General features: G+C 41.8%; 1 protein-coding gene across 4 annotated transcripts in view; it reads right to left on the bottom strand.

Annotated features, from left to right (window-relative positions):
- The window catches only part of AQR (aquarius intron-binding spliceosomal factor), a 111,030-nt gene extending 95,064 nt beyond the window's left edge, over positions 1 to 15,966 (bottom strand). For 2 of the 4 annotated variants that reach the window (XM_073348891.1, XM_073348892.1), the window contains exons 1-6: positions 15,680 to 15,963; positions 13,335 to 13,391; positions 10,022 to 10,062; positions 8,921 to 8,956; positions 4,960 to 5,080; positions 3,188 to 3,328 (exon numbers count right to left, since the gene is read on the bottom strand). In XM_073348891.1, the coding sequence (XP_073204992.1) occupies positions 3,188 to 3,328; positions 4,960 to 5,080; positions 8,921 to 8,956; positions 10,022 to 10,062; positions 13,335 to 13,391; positions 15,680 to 15,757 (474 nt within the window). In that variant the 5' untranslated portion in view covers positions 15,758 to 15,963. Of the gene's footprint in view, positions 1 to 3,187; positions 3,329 to 4,959; positions 5,081 to 8,920; positions 8,957 to 10,021; positions 10,063 to 13,334; positions 13,392 to 15,679 lie in introns of all 4 variants that reach the window. The other 2 variants (XM_073348894.1, XM_073348893.1) reach the window with 2 other exon arrangements.
- Positions 15,967 to 17,994: the final 2,028 nt, after the last annotated feature.

Genomic DNA, 17,994 nt, shown 5'->3' with positions numbered 1-17,994 from the left:
CTTACCACATTCTGTTGCACACCAAGTCAACGTCATTACGTCTCAATTGAGCATTTCCTTGGAAAGAATTGCATTCCAAGGCTTCTTGGGCTAAGATCACTATAATCTGCAGGCAAGGAAAAGAAGTTTGTGGAGGGTAATTAAAGCCAGGTGCACTTTGGAGAGAGCAGCACATTAGCCAGGGCTTGTTTTTACCCAAATGTGTTCTTGCTTGCTGCTTCATAGTAGATAGCACACCCTGTAATGCAGGGAAAGAAGGCTAACAAATTAGGCAGGGTGGGGGAGGCAGGTTAGCTAGCAAGGAGAGCCACACTGATGAAATGAGACAGGGCCATGTGCCCCAATGGGGCAGGGGAGGCACTGTGCCTCTAGGATTGAAGCCGTTACTACAGGATCAAAGATGGAGTTAATTTGATTTCAGTTCCCCTTTACTCCTTCCCTTGGGTTGGCCTGGGGTTAGCTGCCAAGCTGTTTTCAGAAATGAAAACCTGGAAACAGGGGGAATGGGTCTGGCTAGCAGATTTTTGTTTTTAAATCTACTTTCTTGGTTCCCTGCAGCACTGAGCTCAGGTCAGGCGAATGCCCTCTTCCCCCTGGTTCTGAGCTCTCCCTTTCACTAACCTGTCAGCTCAAATCCAGGATGGCAAGAAAGGGAGGCTCAGCTGAAATTAACCTACCCCAGCCAACCAGTGCTGCAGTATACAGAGCGCCTTTCCCAATGAGCAGAGGGCTGAGGTTTCCTTCCCAACGAGCAGAGTGCACCCTCTGATGATGACTGTGTACTGTTGTAGTTGCAGCAGAATGTAGTAAGAGGAGCATGGAATGGATTTTATTAACACTATTGAGCTGCTTGTCAATGATTTTGTGACTATACTCGCCTGTATATGTGGGGTGTGTGTGTGTTGAATTCTTTGGAAATGTTGTTCGGTGACATTTTTGACTCCTTCAACAGCTACATCAAGTGACTTTTCAAGGTCTGTCTGGTGACTTCCTGCTATATGGAGTTGGCAATTCAAAGTGAAGACAGACAAGATGTGACATGACCATCTCAATCACTCCCTATGCTCAGTGACAGTGAATGCTCTCATTTCCTTCCCTCCACATACCCTAGTAGCAGCACAAGCCTCATTTGTCTCATGACTCCCATTGCTCCATTCACTCCCTCACAGTTTTCCTCAACCCGATGAGAGGATTTTTTCTCCACTCAGAATAGAAGCTTCTTATAGCCTCCCCAAAATCTGAAAAATCCTCCCTTGACCCAACTTCCTCTTAATGCACCATCTATAGAATTACTGAATGCTCCATCTACAACTCTGCCCTTGCTCTCCACCCACTTAGTTTTTGCCCTTTCCACTCCACTGAAACTGCTTTCCACCAAGGTCTCCAATGACCTCTTTCTAGTCAAGTATGAGAGGCTCTACTCTATCTTTGACCTTTCAGACCTCCACAACTTAGCATATGCCTTCTTAACCACTATTCTAAATTTATCTTGTTCCCTATTCCATCTAAGATTCCAGCCTACATCACCAGTTTGATCCCAGTTCCAGTCTCCTCCCACAAGCACCTTCATAATTCCTTCCATACTGTGCTATGCGTATGGAACATCCTCCCCATATTAGTCCATGAATTCCCACCATGTTCTCTTTCACAGCCCTGAAGATCTACTTTTACGATGATGCCTTTGAGAAAAATGTTAACTCGTAATAGCTAAGCAGAAGAACAACAAAGACGCCTAATATTTATCTTATTTGCTTTCTTACAATATATTTTTACAAAAAAACTAAAACCACCTAGTTATGCACACATCTGGTCAAGGTAAACACATTTTTATTACTGTTTCTCTTAACCATTCTTTCCCATTCCTTCTGGTCATTACTTCTTAGATCCTGTCTTAATTTTATCATAAGTTCTTTGGGGGACAAACTATATTTTAATCTATTTCTACAGCACCTAGTGCAATACATGTAGGCTTGGAATGATTAAATATTGTATCTCTAAACATCAGTAAAAGTTGATTTCACCATACACACATAACCCAATCAAAAATAATTTGCATCACTGAAATGTACACTGAAATATACAAATAGTCAAAGAAAGAAAAATGCTGCTTGAGAATAACTTAAATTTAACTCTAAGGATATTTACTTTATACTTTGACTTGTGAACAATTTGTATTTTAACAGTTATAAAGCTTTAACTTTTTGAATCTCAGTGATTACTGTCATTAAATAATTATTGTCTGACCCTCCCCATAATGTCCCGCAACTATGAAGATTTAAATTGATTAAAAAACTAAAAAAAAAAAAAAAATCCTTAAAAATAAATATTGTATTGATATTATCCATAAAAAACAAACAAACACCAGAATTCTCCCAAGCTTAACTACAACACTGAATTTGATTGGTGATTTGTAGGTGAAAACATAATACAAATAATGAAAAACCATCACCACCATGAATGACAGGGGAGCAACATTTCAAATAATGTGTGTGTGTAGAAAACTTATGCTCCAGAGGAGCCACACACTAGACAAAAGCTAGTTCAGCATCAAACATCCATCGTATGTAAAATGCAAATTGCACCAAGTTATAATCTATAGTTTTATACTGCTTCCACTAGAAACTAAACACATACTTTTGTATGTGCTTTTTAAAGCAACTATTAGTGCGGCAATACATTAATAACTAGAACTGGTTAGAAAGTGAAAAAAATTGCTATGTCTTTTTTCAATGTTTCATCGAAATTTCATTTACATGGAAGTTTTCCATCCAGTTCTTAAGACACAATTATAAAATAAAAGCACATTTCCCAGTATAATATATAGTTATAAATTTTACTGAGCTTAAGACTCAAATAACAGTCTTACGCTCTCTTAAGTCTTCTATAGTACACACTCCACTTATTACAGCAATAAGTGTCCCTCTCCCAACTTTGAGATAAGACACTGCATCCCCTTGCATGCCCTTTGCCATAACAGGAGTCAGTAGCTGGAAGGAGGGAGAAGGGAATGGAAGAGTACACAAGGGCCACAGCAACTACCACAACCTTCCCTACTGCACCCAACTCCTGAGGATAGGAATTTCAATGTATGTCCTATTTAGCAGACTCACCAATTAAATCAATCCAGCTCTCACCTGGAACACTACAACCATATGGAAAATATTCAAACATGTTCAGCATAACTTACTAAACTGTTGAAACAGTGATCAAGGAAGAGAAGGAGGACTGTCTGTTCATGCAGAGACAGTTCACTGTCACTCTCATCTAATGATGCTTCCAATATACATTTGAAAAAGAAAGGAAAGTGCTCTGGCTTCTTTTTGAATGTCTAGAAATAGAAGGGAAAGTTGTATTTTCAATTAGCTCCAGTCAAAACTATTTACCATCTAAAAAAAAATAAAAGAAAAAAAAATTTAAGTTCCTATCAAAATCCACACATGAAAAACATTGTGGCTGATTCTCTGCCCTACTTTGGTCCCTTTATGCTTCTTACACAGTACAAATGGAGCAGAGATTGGCCATATCTTCCTGTTCCAGAATTCCCATGGTGTGCAGGAGTCTCCAAGGGCAGAGCACTGGCTGGCTTTGACACACACTTTACCTCGTTTGTGGCCCACGTGATGTGCTGGGGAGGAGGTATGTCAGAAACCTGGCAGGAGTACTCCATGTTTTGGTTAGGCTCAGCTAGCAGAGGGGCCTATGGGACTGTTACCAGCTGGTGCCAGTTAGATCAGCCCCCACACCACTCTAACCTGTGTCCAGTCCCAGTCAGGGAATCAGGTGGATTCTGACTAAAAAAAAAAGTCACCACAAAGTTTGGTGGTGAGAGCAATGAGTCTTGCTCTAGCTCCTACCCCACAAAGCCACCATAACAGGGGCACTCTCAACAATCTCAGCAGAGAAAACAAGAACTGGATAATCATGGGGACCAGTTGCCCCTCCAGAACAAGACTCAAGGACACGGATAGGAAGGTGTGAGGAGGCTTGCACCTGTCACTTCCCATGCTGTAACTTTGCTGATACAGAAGCTGCAGAGACCTGGGCAAACGGAGTCACTCAGGCTCCAGGTTATTCATCTGTCCTGTTTCACTAACACTGAAGTAATTTCCTTTCCTTTCTCTTGTAAGATCAATATAGTGGGCACTATTAAAAAGTAAACTAACATACTACTGACTTTACTGTATGATCACCTGCCTATACTTGGAATGTATTGAGGTACAATGGGATTTTTAGTAGTAGGGGTTTTTTTAAACTTTGCACATGGTATATTTTTACATCTAATGGGGATCACTATTTCATTGATATATATATATTTTAAACCAGTAAATCATATTAGGAGGAAAATGTGCCTCTGCTCTAAAGTTTGCATATTCTATTTCTGCCTAGATTATTTTTAAATATATATAAGCAGGCATCAACAATATAAGAGGTTTACTTAAGAAATGGTATTCTGAACTAGTTACTAGTAAGTTCAGTTCATAAATAAAGCATTTTCAGTTTATATAAGCCACAAAAATATACTCAAAGGTTTCAAACAAGAAGCTGACAGAGATAAAATAGTTGTCCTACTTCCAGTGATACATTTTTACACACACAAATGTAATTTCCTCTTGGCATTTTTCTTTCTACTACCAGAAAAAATCCTTCACCAAATGCCAGACTTTTTGTCAAGTGTCCAAAAAAAAACATATCTGAAATGCAAAGCCATTACACAGTAGAACAAATGATTTCATATCAAAGGAGAAATCCATATGAAAAGAAATCTTTCATCTGTCTACTACTTTTCTCAAAAAAAGAACATACCACTGTTTAAAGTACTCTGGCAGACAACCTCAGAAAACACACCATTTACTTTTAACATTGTAGGCTCTGCTACCTTCCATCACTTTAAGTGGGCACAGTGTGAAAGCTGCAACTTGTGGATCAAAGTCAATGCTAGCTGTAACTGAAATTGGTTACCTCCCACGCAGGTACATTTTCTCTGAACTTCTCATTCACCATACAGCAGATTGACATTAAATAGGCCTTACTGGACACCTCTGGAGAGTAATTCATCCACAGGTAATTTTCAAGGTACTGGCTGTGAAGAGAAAGAATTTCTCATTAGTTTCCACCACCCACCTAATCTGTCACTTATCTGAAAAAAGCATAATTATCTACAGATTTTTTTTTATAATCAATCTTTACAATCTGTGAGTAGTTCCTGAAGTTAAATCTAATCTAGGTCATTGCAGCAAAACTTACTGGATAGGCACAGTATATGGAGAGAGATGAATTACTCACTTGGAAGACTGTTGATTAAAGAGATTTTACGTGTACTAGGTGGTCACAGCAGAATATCATAAGCCTGGACATTATTTCATGTTGATTTTCCAGTAGCAGTAAATTGAGTTATTCTCTTCATATGACACACACTTCAGATGCTTCCTCTAGTACTCAGATACAAATGCCAGCTTTCTCTCATGAGAGAAAGCTCTATGGCATAACACCACACTTTATGAAAGGATTATTAATATATATATTTTACTTGATAACAGAAAATGACTAAGCAAAGATTATACATAGAAGTGGTCTACAAAGGCAACAAAATGGTGTAGTTCCACAGGGCAAGCAATCTAAAGAAATTAACACATTAGACTGAATAAAACCCAAAATCCTAATTTGCCTTTGCAACTGCAGAGCCCACAAAAGCTCCATGAGCTCATTTTTATTTATTTACAGCAGTTCTACCCAAAACCAGAATGCCTGAGCACCACACACAAACATTAATGGATTTAGCCTCACAATGCCCCCTGTGAAACAGGTAAGTATAATTATATTACTTTTACAGATGGGAAAACAACAGAACAGTTAAATGATTTTCCCCAAGGTCAGAAAGAATATCAATGGCTGAGTCAGGAACAGTAATCAAGTCTCCTTAGTCCCAAGATTTGGCCTTACTTGCCCCCAGCCCCTTTCAAAGACTGCAATCCATCTGTGGTTTGTATGACAACTGGACTCAGAGGAACTATATTGGGGAAGTAAGGGCATGTTCAGTTTTCTTGTAATGTCTTAGCTGGGAGGCTTTTTCTTCAACTGATAAGCTAAAGCCCTCTACATGGGAAACAACTTTAAAAATAGAGGTCAGTCAAAAGAGATGAATCAAGGTCACTTCTGACAAAATAGGCCTCCACTCTTGATGGGAGCCATGATTTGGTGCTACAAAACAGGCAACCTCCAATTTCCCTAAATCTTTCACTCCTGAGGGGAGCATATAAGGAAATTCTGCATGCTGAACCAAATGGAGGAAGACAGAATATCTGGGAAGTTTCCACAGGCTTTTCTTTGAGAGGATACGATATGAGCCCAGAGTAAGTACTTAAATAAACAAAGTCACTAATAGTTACAAAAATTACACAAATAAAATAAACCACTATAAAGTAAACAAGAACTAGTGTTCTCAGTAATTCCCGCTTTTTACAATCTATGACATCAAATTAAGCAATTTCTTTACAATTAAAAAACCTCCAAATAATATGTTAGAGTGTGGTCTGAAGTTTCACATACCTTGCTTATAATTGAGAGGTAAACTAAAGCCCTTTATCAAAAATAAGCAAGCCTTGAAGTACTACAGTTTGAATAAAGGAATGCTGCTATTTAATTTGCTATTGTTATTAATTTGCTTCCCAAACATTACAAATATTTCATAAACACTTATCCATCTGACAACAAACTTCAGGTTACCCATGGATATTAGATGAACTATCCCAACAATTTTATAGAAAAAAAATAAATACATTTTATATCAAAAGGGTATATAGTGCTGCACAAGAGGAGAGCAATGCCTTAGCAGTAACTTCTCTGCCCAAAGGGACTTGCATTCTAAGGACAAGGTTGGTGCACCACAATACAGTGCAGAAATGGAGTGGCACGTGGCCATTCTAAAGATGGAGGGTTTGCAGGATTAGCCCTCTATGTATAATTTGTTGGGAGTTGCACATATGGACAGTTTGCACAATTGGGCCCAGAGTATGGAGAGTGGTCAGCCCCAATAGGTGAAGAAAAAGCCTCACATCACTCAAGAGACACTTCTGCGCTCTTTGAAGATTCTCTGGTTCTTGCAAATGTGCTTGCCCAGTCATCCTCAACTGGTAGAATGGTAGCTGATGGGGACTCAAGGATAGGGAAACATGAAATGTGTATATGAAGATGGAAAAGACTGAGGCTCTGATAGGGAGATGGGGAGAGACAGAAAAGACACAGGGTTTAGGGAAATAGTGGGGAGTATCAGCACAAAGAACCTCTAATACAACTTAAAGAATGGGGGCTTATTGGAAAGATTAAAACAGTACATACTACAGAAAAAGCTGGATTATCCAGCCCTATACTAACCGGAAAGCTCTATAAACCGGCATTTCTAATCCTCATTGAAAGTCTGGTTTATAGTCCAGTTGGCACGAGGCAGACAGGCTTCCTACCTCACTCTGCATGGCTCCACGGAAGCGGCGACATGCCCCTGCTGCTCCTAGGTGGAGGAATGGCCATGCGGAGTTCGGAGTGCAGGAGGGGGATCGGAGCAGGCGGTTGGGGTACAGGATGGGGCTTGGAGTGCCAGATCCAGGGGGCACTCACCATGGGGCCGAATCCCGTCCTGGCTGCTCCTAGGCAGAGGTGCAGCAGGTGGCTCTGCACACTACCTCTTCCTGCAGGCGCTGCCCCTGCAGCTCCCATTGGCCACGGTACCTGGCCAATGGGAGCTGCGGAGCCAGCACTCAGGCAGGGACAGCGCGCAGAGCTGCCTGACCCGCCTCTGCCTAAGAGCGGCCAGGACAGGTCGCCGCTTGTGGGGAGCCACCCGAGGTGAGCTCCTCCTGGATCCGGCACCCCGAACCCACTCCTGCACCCAAACTCCCTCCCAGAGCCCACCCCCCAACCCCAGCCCCACACCTCCACCCACACCAAAATGCCCTCCCTCTTAGTTAACCGGCATTTTTCATTTACTGGCACCCCGCATTACCCCAACATGCTGGATAAGACAGCTTTTACTGATTTCTTTAGAAGGGTATCAATGCCAACTGGAAATGAAGTAAGCAGCTACTTAATCGCCCTCATCAAAACCAGAATTGTATTTGATGTTGTCCTCATATCTTTTCAAATACAAAAGGGAGGAAACGGGAGAAAATGCCAACATTTAAAAAATGAACATTTTGTTTCTAAGCTTATCCTACATTTCTAATAAATGGGCCCATTTGTATATCACACTCCTTCCCTTCATCTCTTGCCAGCAGAAAAAGGGATAAAAAGCTTGTGTTTCACAGAGGCGAAGGGACAGTTTAGTCCTGGCCAAGTGCCAGCTCATGCTACCTCCCCAGTAGGTGAGCTAGAGAAATCAAAGCGAAATCAAATATTAATTTACAATTAATGTTGGCATTTCATACATTTTCTTTTTTTGTGTTTTATCCATTACAGTGAAACTTTAAAACAATAAAGCAGACTTTTTCTTAATCATTTCTAAATATCAGATTTCCTTCACCTGACAAGTGAACAAGTCATACTACTGTCCTTAAAATGCAGCATACCTCACAAATGTTGCACATTAATTATGTGCCTGATCCAAAGACTCCCACTGACTTCCATGGGCTTTGAATCAGGACCTGTAAGAGGTGTCCACAATTTATCACTACTCTCTGCTTAATTGGTACTCCTTTTCATTGCTCTATATTTATTTACATTACAAATTCAGGGTCATGAAACAAGACCTTCTAAAAAGTGTTATCCCACATCATATCCAGTTTTCTGCACTAAATTTTCCTATTTGTCTCATTCTGAGCTTTAGCAAGTGTAGATGGACGAAGTGTACTACCTTGCAAGCTCCTGCGTCTGACCTTTAGTTTCACTGGTTATCATAGAGAGTTAATTTTTATTTCACTCCAAAACTTACCTGAATTCAAGAAGCATTATCTTTCTAATGGCAAACCTAAAAAGGAAAAAAGGACAAAAGTGAAACAGAAAAGAAAAACTCTCATGCTTATCTTCAGTATAGACAATGACTCAGAAAAAGTGTAAAACTTTTCCTTTACTTCATGATTTGTAAATAAAAGTTGTACTCTTCTTCTAAAACTTCTGTGCAACTTCTTTCAGATATTGCCTTGAAATGACAGCTAAATGGATCCCAAATTAACTTCAGTACCTATTCTTCAAAGGCAACAGATTAGATTTTGAAAGAATCCCACATGAATTCACTGTAATAAAAATCTACAAATGGTAATTTTTAACCCAAATTATTTTGGTTACTTTATAGGTAAAGAGGATTAAAAATAAAGCAACTGTAAATCAAACTCTGATGTCCCAGATTTTAAAATCATATCTCTAGATCCTGAATTTGCTTCCAGGGATGTTAACTTATACGAATTCCATGAGCCTTCAAGGATATCAGTTGCTGCTCCCTCTCCTCTGGATACAGTCATGGAATGTTGTTTTTAACCTTACACAATGCTTTGCCTCATCCTCTTCTCTATTTAATATTAAGGCTCATTAGAGTATGTTCAATTGTTTGTGCATGTGAAATATTCTTTTTAGCAAACTGTTATTAGTAAACTAGGGAAAAGACATGAATAAGACAACGACCAGAAGAGGAGGTCTCCCTAGCTGTCAGCTCCTTTACACATCTCAAAGAGGAATAAACTGCAGGGAGATCACAGAGGTTAGGAAGGAAAGATTCATCTCCCCATTGACTGGGAACTGGGGGAATGCTAAAATTAACGATCACTACAAAGACCACCTTAGGCTACAACAAATCACATAAAGGGAACAGAGAACGGAATTCAGAGAATGATTTATTCACTATATCAGACCATAGTTAGATCATAGTTCTAGCCATAAAGAAAGCTTACATTTAATCTCTGAAATCACATAAGTCAACCAACAGCCATTACTACACTTTTCATTCATTTTCTAACTTTCATATTATTAAAGTACCTTAAATCAGCATGAATACGTCTTCAACATATTCTAAATAATAGAGGAGCAACATTGTACTGACCTTGATTTGACAATTTCTTTTGTATACACATCTTCAATAACCTATTGCAAATGATACATTAAAAATTATATTAATTAAGAATTCATACTTTCGGTTGGATTCATTTTCATATTCTAGACATTAAGGTTTCTGAAATCAGAATTGCCATTAACTAGATGCTCTGTGTTTAATAATATTTGGGGAGTCCTCAATTATATCAATACTACCTTGCATCCTTATTGCACTTTTCCTCCACAGATCTTAAAGAGCTCTACAAAGGTGGGTAAGGTCTCACAGGAAGTCTTTGGCATTGCTGACTAAACCCAATTTTGAAACTAACTAGTAATTCTGGGTAGCCAATTTAAGTTCAGTAAGTATTGCACAACTGCCCTCAGAAATTCAGACCCCTTTAAGATCTTTCAAGTTGGGCAAACACACACACAAAAAGAGGTATCCAAAACCACTAGAAACTTTTGAAAATCTGGGCCCATGACTTGTATGCTAGATGACACCATCACTACAGAACTTCATCCAGCAACCACACACTATATTTTTCATTATTTTTGCTTCCTTTAAGCCAAGAATTGAGTGTTAGGGCTGTCCTTGCAAAGCACATGGGAGCTGCCTGTAATATTTCATAAATATTATATATTCCATCTGTTTGCCTTCGTTACTGTGTTGTTTATAAGGAATTAATTCAAAAAGAGGATAGTTGCACATAGGCAGAAAGAGAGACAATAGCTTCATAAGCCCATCTCCATAAACACTGGATTGACAGTGCTAGAGCCATCTGCTGTGATGCAATGGCCAGATCCCACAACTGGTCTTGTTAAACACATTTCTACAGGAATGTCACAGCCCTGTAAAGATTGTGGGGAGATCAAAAGCCTCAAAGTTTTAAAGACAGACAGGAACAGGGAAGATGGTAAGGTGAAGAGTGAGACAGACTGCTGGGGAGGAGATTGAACCTCAGTCCCCATAGACAAAGAGGGTCCAGGATAAGTTAGGCCTACATAACCCTTTAGGTAAAACTGATATGTGCATAGGCTTTGTACTGTGTTAAAATCCTTTTTTATTTTTATGCTTTGTTTTGGGTCACCGGTCACGGCTGAGCAAGCACGGTTGGTGCATAGGGTGCTATCCTATCATGGTCTATGATTGGTAGGATCATAGTATTCCACCCCAAGACAGGTGAAAGTAAGACACCTGTAAGGGTGATGCACTCTGGGAGTGAAAAGAATGGGTCAGAGGTGCAAACGGCCCTCTGAAACATGACAGTCCCTATAAATGTCACTGGTTGCCAACATGACACGTTTGTTCCTTCTCTGTGGAAACTTTTATATTTCAAGTATTTAAGATTATACTGATCATGTTTACATGAAGACAGCCAGGATCTATCTACACTGCAATTAAACACCTGCAGCTGGCCCATGTCAGCTGACTCGGGCTCGCAGGGTTTGGGCTACCGGGCTATAAAACTGCGGTGTAGATATTCAGGCTCGGGCTGGACCCTGAGCTCTGGGACCCTGTGAGCTGGGAGGACCATACATCTACACCAAAATTTTACAGCCCTGTAGACTGAGAACTGCGAGACCAAGTCAGCTGACACGGGCCAGTTGAAGGTGTATAACTGCAGTGTAGACATACTGCCAGTGTCAAGCAAGCAGTTTCACAGACCTGCTGCTTCCGTACATGTCAGAAGATGCTAGTAAAGTTTACAAAGAGAATCTAAAATATTAGGTCTCCTGATCACATATTCCTAAATTTACTTGTATAACACTAGTAATAAAATAATAATAATAATATTGATAACACTGATTCCTTATATAATGCTTTTCATTGGTGGATCTCAAAGTTTCACAATCTTTTAATGCATTTATCCCCACAACATTTATCCCCTATTGTTGTGAAATAGGAAGGCATTTTATGGATAGGGAACTGAAGCACAGAGGCTAAGTAACTTGGAAGTCTATGGCACAGCAGGGAATTGAACCCATGTCTCCCACATCCTAGGCCAGTGCCCTAAGCACTGGACAATCCTTCCTCTTAGTCTATGCTATCACCACAAAGATGATCTGATGCATCAAAAGACCCAGAACATTAAGGAGTCATCTACTATACAATTATAACAGGTAGATGAGCTAATTACAGCTCAGTTTCGATTTATTTACAGTGCAGACAAGATCTTAACTAAAGCCCCAGACATGTTATAGTGGAATCTATTGTAATTAGATCCACTGACTCACCTGTTGCTGTTGGGTACACAGAACCAAAGTTGGGTTTGGATTCTGCACCACTGTGTAACACAAAATTTGCGCAGAATTGATGTTCCCCACAGATTTTACTCCCCCCCACAGAATTTGTGATTTCTCCCACCCACTGACAGCCCCAGCCACCCGTGGCTGATAGCAGGAACATGATTATATTGTTATTCCGACAAATAAAATATGCAGAATTTTGCAGACCTTTAAAATATCATGCACAGAATTTTTATTTTTTTGGCATATAAATCCCCCAGGAATAGTTTTGGATGCTCTATTATGCCTGATCCTGAAAACATGTGTACTTAACTTTATACACAAGTAGTCCTACATAAGGAACTAATGTTGCTGACAAGAAGAAAACTGCAGCCCTTCAACATGGTGAAGGCAAAGACTCTTGTCCATCTCCTGGATGGAAAAGACCAAGGACTCTTATGTTAGAAATATTATTGGACAGAAGCTGACTTATGTACTTTGATCGCATCAGGTGAAGAGCTGGAAATAACCTTGAGAAAATTATCATGGAAGAAACGGTAGGAAGTCATCAGAGTGGGGGACGACCAGTGAGGAGAGGATTAGCTGATGTGCGACAGATCATAGGTAGGTCATCTGCTGAGCATGTAAAGTTAGCAAGGGATCAATAAGTCTTCAGAAACTTCTACTATGTCGTCCCAGCATTCAGATATGAATAAATGGGTTTACTACTACTACTTCCTAGTCCCACATAAAGTTAAGCATGTGCATTTGCAAGATTGGGGCCTTATTAACATGCAAGTGTATTTATCAATAAAAATCAGAAAGATTAGCATGATAAAAAGTTAACTAGGTTGTTTTGGGAAATTTTCAAGACAATACCAACAAAATTTAGAATATCAACATTGGTTGCCTAACACCCTAAAACTGGGTTTTCTGTTTTCTTGTATAGAGAAACTCTACTTCGGTGATGAGTTCCACGGGCTGGAGGGAGGACTGGGGACGACAATCTTACATACTACTAGCCAAGAATTTTTCAAACGTCCTTCACTCTATTACATCCTGTTAATATCAATGCAAGTAATAACCCAAGTTTTTACCTTTGAATCAAAAGGTAATTTTTTCTTCACATGTGGAGCCCAGTACTTATTTGCCAACTGTAAGGGGGAAAAAAAGTTTTTCATTAAACATATGGACAAATACACAACCATCTGTAACTAGTCTGTCTATTTTATAGTGAACCAAAATGTTTTTATTCCATATGCTAGCTAAATTTAATCTAACAGATAGATACACCTAATAAAAAGATGCTAAGTCATGCACCGCTCTGTAGATGATGTGGGAAGGTTCAAGTTTGATGAAAAACTCCGGAGTTTGAGAGCTCCGGAGCATGTTTCTCCTAAATCATCTTGATGGTGCAACAGGAAGGGCAGGTGGGCTCCCCACACAGTATGCATTGGTCATAGGCCTCCACCCAAGCAGATATTCTAAGACCTCCTGAGAAATTTCAGAGGTTTCAGGACATTCAGAAAGGGCCATGGGACTTCTGTTAAAGGCCTAGCACCTCCTCACTACTCCCCATCTCCTGCAAGGTTAATGAGATATGCTGCCACAGGCTCCATGGTCATCTCTGAGGAAGTTTCATTCTGAATGAAAGAGAGGAGGATGCATTGGACAGAGAAGAACAGGAGTTCACATAAAACTGCTTAAAACCCACCTGTTTCATGATACATTCCAATTACACTGAACCTTCAGCCACAGTTATGATGTTCTGGTTATTTTGTACCATTACAAATTGTTTTCTTATAAAGTCCCTCAGGTCAGAGGACCTATTACTCGCTTGGCAGAGACCTTCCTGTTGTACAGCAGTATATTTCAATACTACCATACAATGACAACTTAAAAAATCCACTCCCCTACAATAAATAGAGAGCTTGCTCTACAAGTTTCATGAACATCTGCTGAGTCAAAAACTGCAACTAAAACTTAGATTGATCTAAGTATGTCGTTCAGGGGCATGAAGACATTCACACCCCTGAAAGACGTAGTTAAGCTGACCTAAGTCCCAGTATAGACACCACTGGGTCAATGGAAGAATTCTGCCTTTCCAGGGCGTGGATTTACTACAGAGATGGAAAAACCCCTTCTGTCGCTGTAGTAAGCATCTACACCACAGTGGCACAGCTACAGTGCTGCGGTTGTAAGGACTTGTAACATAGACATAGCCTCTGACATTGCCTCTTCCCGTGCCGTCTCCCTTCACAGAACTTGGGCAGGCATGCTAGGTGTGCATCCCCACAGGCTAGGTCTCGGGAGCCACAAAGAAGCAGCAAGGGACAAAAATCATGCAGGGCAGTGGGCATGATAGTGAAACGGTGACTGACTGTGTTCACTCAGTCTCTATTCATTGAGTGGGGTTGATATAGATGGGATGGGAGACAGAGGCAGGGATGAGGGTAAGATTTCATGCATCAATAGAGCTTTGTATAGTGACAGCTCATGCTTGGCTTTTGCAGCTGCTCTTGCAGAGGAATTGTCCAGGAGCCCTTGCCGGAGAAGCAATTGGCAGAGGTGGACCTGAGCAGCCTGAAAATCCTTCTTAGGAGACATGAACAGTCCTCAGCTTTCTGCCTTCCGCATAACTGGCTGTAAGCAGTCAGTGCTTTGAATTCCTCATCTGTACTTGCTGTCGTTTTCTTCACAGGCCGTGTGCTTCTTCGTTGGGTAGGGGGACCTGTGGGATTAAGGCTGGGGAAGGGTCCAGAGTCTGCTGTGCAGCGTGACTATTTCAGGTGCAGTTGCAAGGGGTGCTTTTTAGCTGTAATACTTCCACTTAAAGAAGAATGAGATTTTAGCCCTCGTGGTTGTAACGATAACCTTCCAAACGTGACCCAACTGTGAGACAAAGCTACCATGTTGAGTCTGCTTACTGACAACTCAGATCATGTAATTAAAGAAACCCAGGCCAACCCTCCATTAAACCACTGAACCTCGTGCACTTAGACCGGGTCAGCCAAGGCTGCCAGTTGGTGGCGGGGACTGCAGGTGAGTGGAGGGAGAGTGCGAAAGGAGACAGGCCACACAAGCGTGCGAGGGAAGCACGGACAGACACGGTGTCGAACTGCCCAGGCGCTGTACACACCTTGCTCCATAAACCAGAGCAACGCGCTGCCTACAGAGGCCCCTAAAGCCAGGAGCTCAGCGGGATCAAACACTGCAAGGCCAAGGGGCTGACCCGCGCTTACACCGGGACAAACGTCTCCAAGGCCCAAACCCCCAGCCGCCCGAGGGGGGCCGTTAATCACTAGCCTCTGAATGAACTGGCCCGGGAGAGCCCAGGGCAGCTAACGGGCCTGGCAGCGCAGGGCTCCCACCCCCCGTGGCCGGTGCTACCCCTCGCCATGACGCTCAGATATTCCCCACCCCGGCCCCTCCCGCCCCTCACCTGGGTCACGAACTCCGCGTTGATCTGCGCCACAGTGGGCGCCACGATCTTCTTGGGCTGAAGCGAAGCCGCCGCCATGCCGAAGCGCGTAGGGGGTCCCGGCGCCTCACACACTCACTCCCGTCTCCGCCCGGGAACCGGCCTCGAGGCACGATAGTTCTGTTCCGTCCCCCCGCCCCCGAATGGACTCTCCCAGCCAGAGCCTCGGCCAGCCCCGCTGAGTTACTAGCCTCTCACTGGGCGCTTGCCGCTTGGGTCAGGACAGCGGAAGTTTGGGGAGAAAACGGAAGCGGAATTGGCGTCCGGATCACCATAGAATCTCCAGGGCTAGAGAGGCAGACCGGCGGGGTCATAGAGATCGAGCGCTCGTTGCTAGAGCGGCAGTTAGTGTAACTGCAGCAAGATGGTAATGGGCGCCCTCCTCCCCCCACACCCTCTCCTTTTTTTTGGCCAGGTGAGTCGGCTGGGAGCCTGCGCTGCTGTGGGAGCCAGGAGGGAGTGTGGCAGTGACAGGGCACCATTCCATTCTACAACACGGCTCGGTCTCCTCCTTGCTCCCACATCCCGCCCTGTGCCCTTACACCAGAGATTGGGGGCAGGTCCTGGGGTTGCCCTTTAACCCCATCGCACTATTCCAGGGACCAAAAGTACGAGGGGTAAGCAAGCGGTGCCCGGGGAGAGAGGCAGTAAGGGAGACCATGGCAGCGCCTGACCCCAGTGCTGCAAAGGAGAAGGCTCTCTCTCCAACAGTGATAAGGCAATGCCTGGGGACCAAGAGGCTAGTGCTACCAGCTGTGAAGAGGGAGCAGAGCAACAGGAGTGAGAGAGCTCAGCTACCCCAACCCTATTTCTAAACAGAGCAATTTTCATGTATCATTAGTGATTCGTTTTTCTTCCACACCTTCTGCCAACATAACTCACACCCACAGCACCATCCCACTGAGTGGTTGGATAATGTGAGAGTTGAATGAGTCAGCAATGGTAGCTAACTAAGACCCAATGCTTTAATTCACACTTTAGAGGCTCATAGTTATTGCACTATAGGTCCCCGGTTCAAACTCATGTCAGGCCAAACAGTGTCAGTTATACCAGCAGATCTCTGTCAGAGGAGAGACACAGTAATACTACAATATGGAGGAAATTTTCAAGCTCTATTGTCAAGGGGACAAATTCTCATCTCAGTTATGCATGTACAGCTGTGAAGCAGTGCCAAGGAAGTGCTATTCCTGTCAGATTTTGGAATTGGGTTGGACAGAAGAAAGTCTCCAGCAGATTGGGAATTCACGGCACAGAATCTGGCCCAGGAACTTCCAACTCTTTGTGCTTAAAATAAACGTATCTTGTCACCTTTTTAAGTATGCTATTTTGTGTTAATGGCTGTGGTGTTAAATTTTACATTTTTAAACACATATTTCAATATGCCAACACTACATGCAGGATAAAACCAACTGTGCTGGCATCTTAAAAGGTTGTGACATTAAATTGTATAAGATTTTAAGCCTGTTTCCTGATTTTGCATTTGTAGTATGAAGAATATAGAATAATAAGAAATAGATAGTAGCTTGATGTAGAACAGCAGTAAATTCACCTCTAAAACAAGTGAAAAAACACTTATCCGAGTGATCTGAGCAACTTAAACTCATGGTGGAACTATAACTTTGAATTCCTTGATGTTCTTAAATTAAACTTCAGATTATTTTTTAAAACTCATATCAAAACTACATTTGTTTAAATTTCAGTCCTACGTATTCATTTTAGATTTTACCATGTACTACTGTACCCCAGAGCCAGAATTATCCTTTAGAAGTGAATTATTTCATTGTCATCTCATTGCGAGTTGCTCCTGTTCCATCATTCATTTAATAAGCCTTATCTCCTATCTCTAAGAGATCTGAAAACATCTCTTAGGTGTTACAGTAATACACAATAATAATGTAAGATCCCTAATTTGAGTTCAGATGTACAGTAAAATTTTGTGTCTGGAATATATAGTGAGCCTGATTCACATTGAGTAGTATGTTATGATGCTCTGCACTAGTACTTTGCAATCCACCTCAAGTAAAGGACAGAGCAAAGCTGTGTTATTCCAGGAGCAAATTAGGGACTGAACTGCAACTTTGACAGTCATAAAATGATTCTCCCTCCCCCCGCAACTCCTTGGGGGCCTTTTTCTGACACAGCTTGCTTCCCTTTCTGGTACTGAGCAGCTTATTGGGGTGGGCTGCACAGCCCAGGCTCCATCTATTCCTGTTTCTGCCTCTTAGAAGTATCAGCCCAGTGGCAGCTCTTCCCCACACTGCTGCCAGCAATACGGG

Source organism: Lepidochelys kempii, chromosome 6 (assembly GCF_965140265.1).
Source record: "Lepidochelys kempii isolate rLepKem1 chromosome 6, rLepKem1.hap2, whole genome shotgun sequence".
Classification (NCBI taxonomy): domain Eukaryota; kingdom Metazoa; phylum Chordata; order Testudines; family Cheloniidae; genus Lepidochelys; species Lepidochelys kempii.
This window is presented reverse-complemented; position numbering and strand designations above follow the sequence as displayed.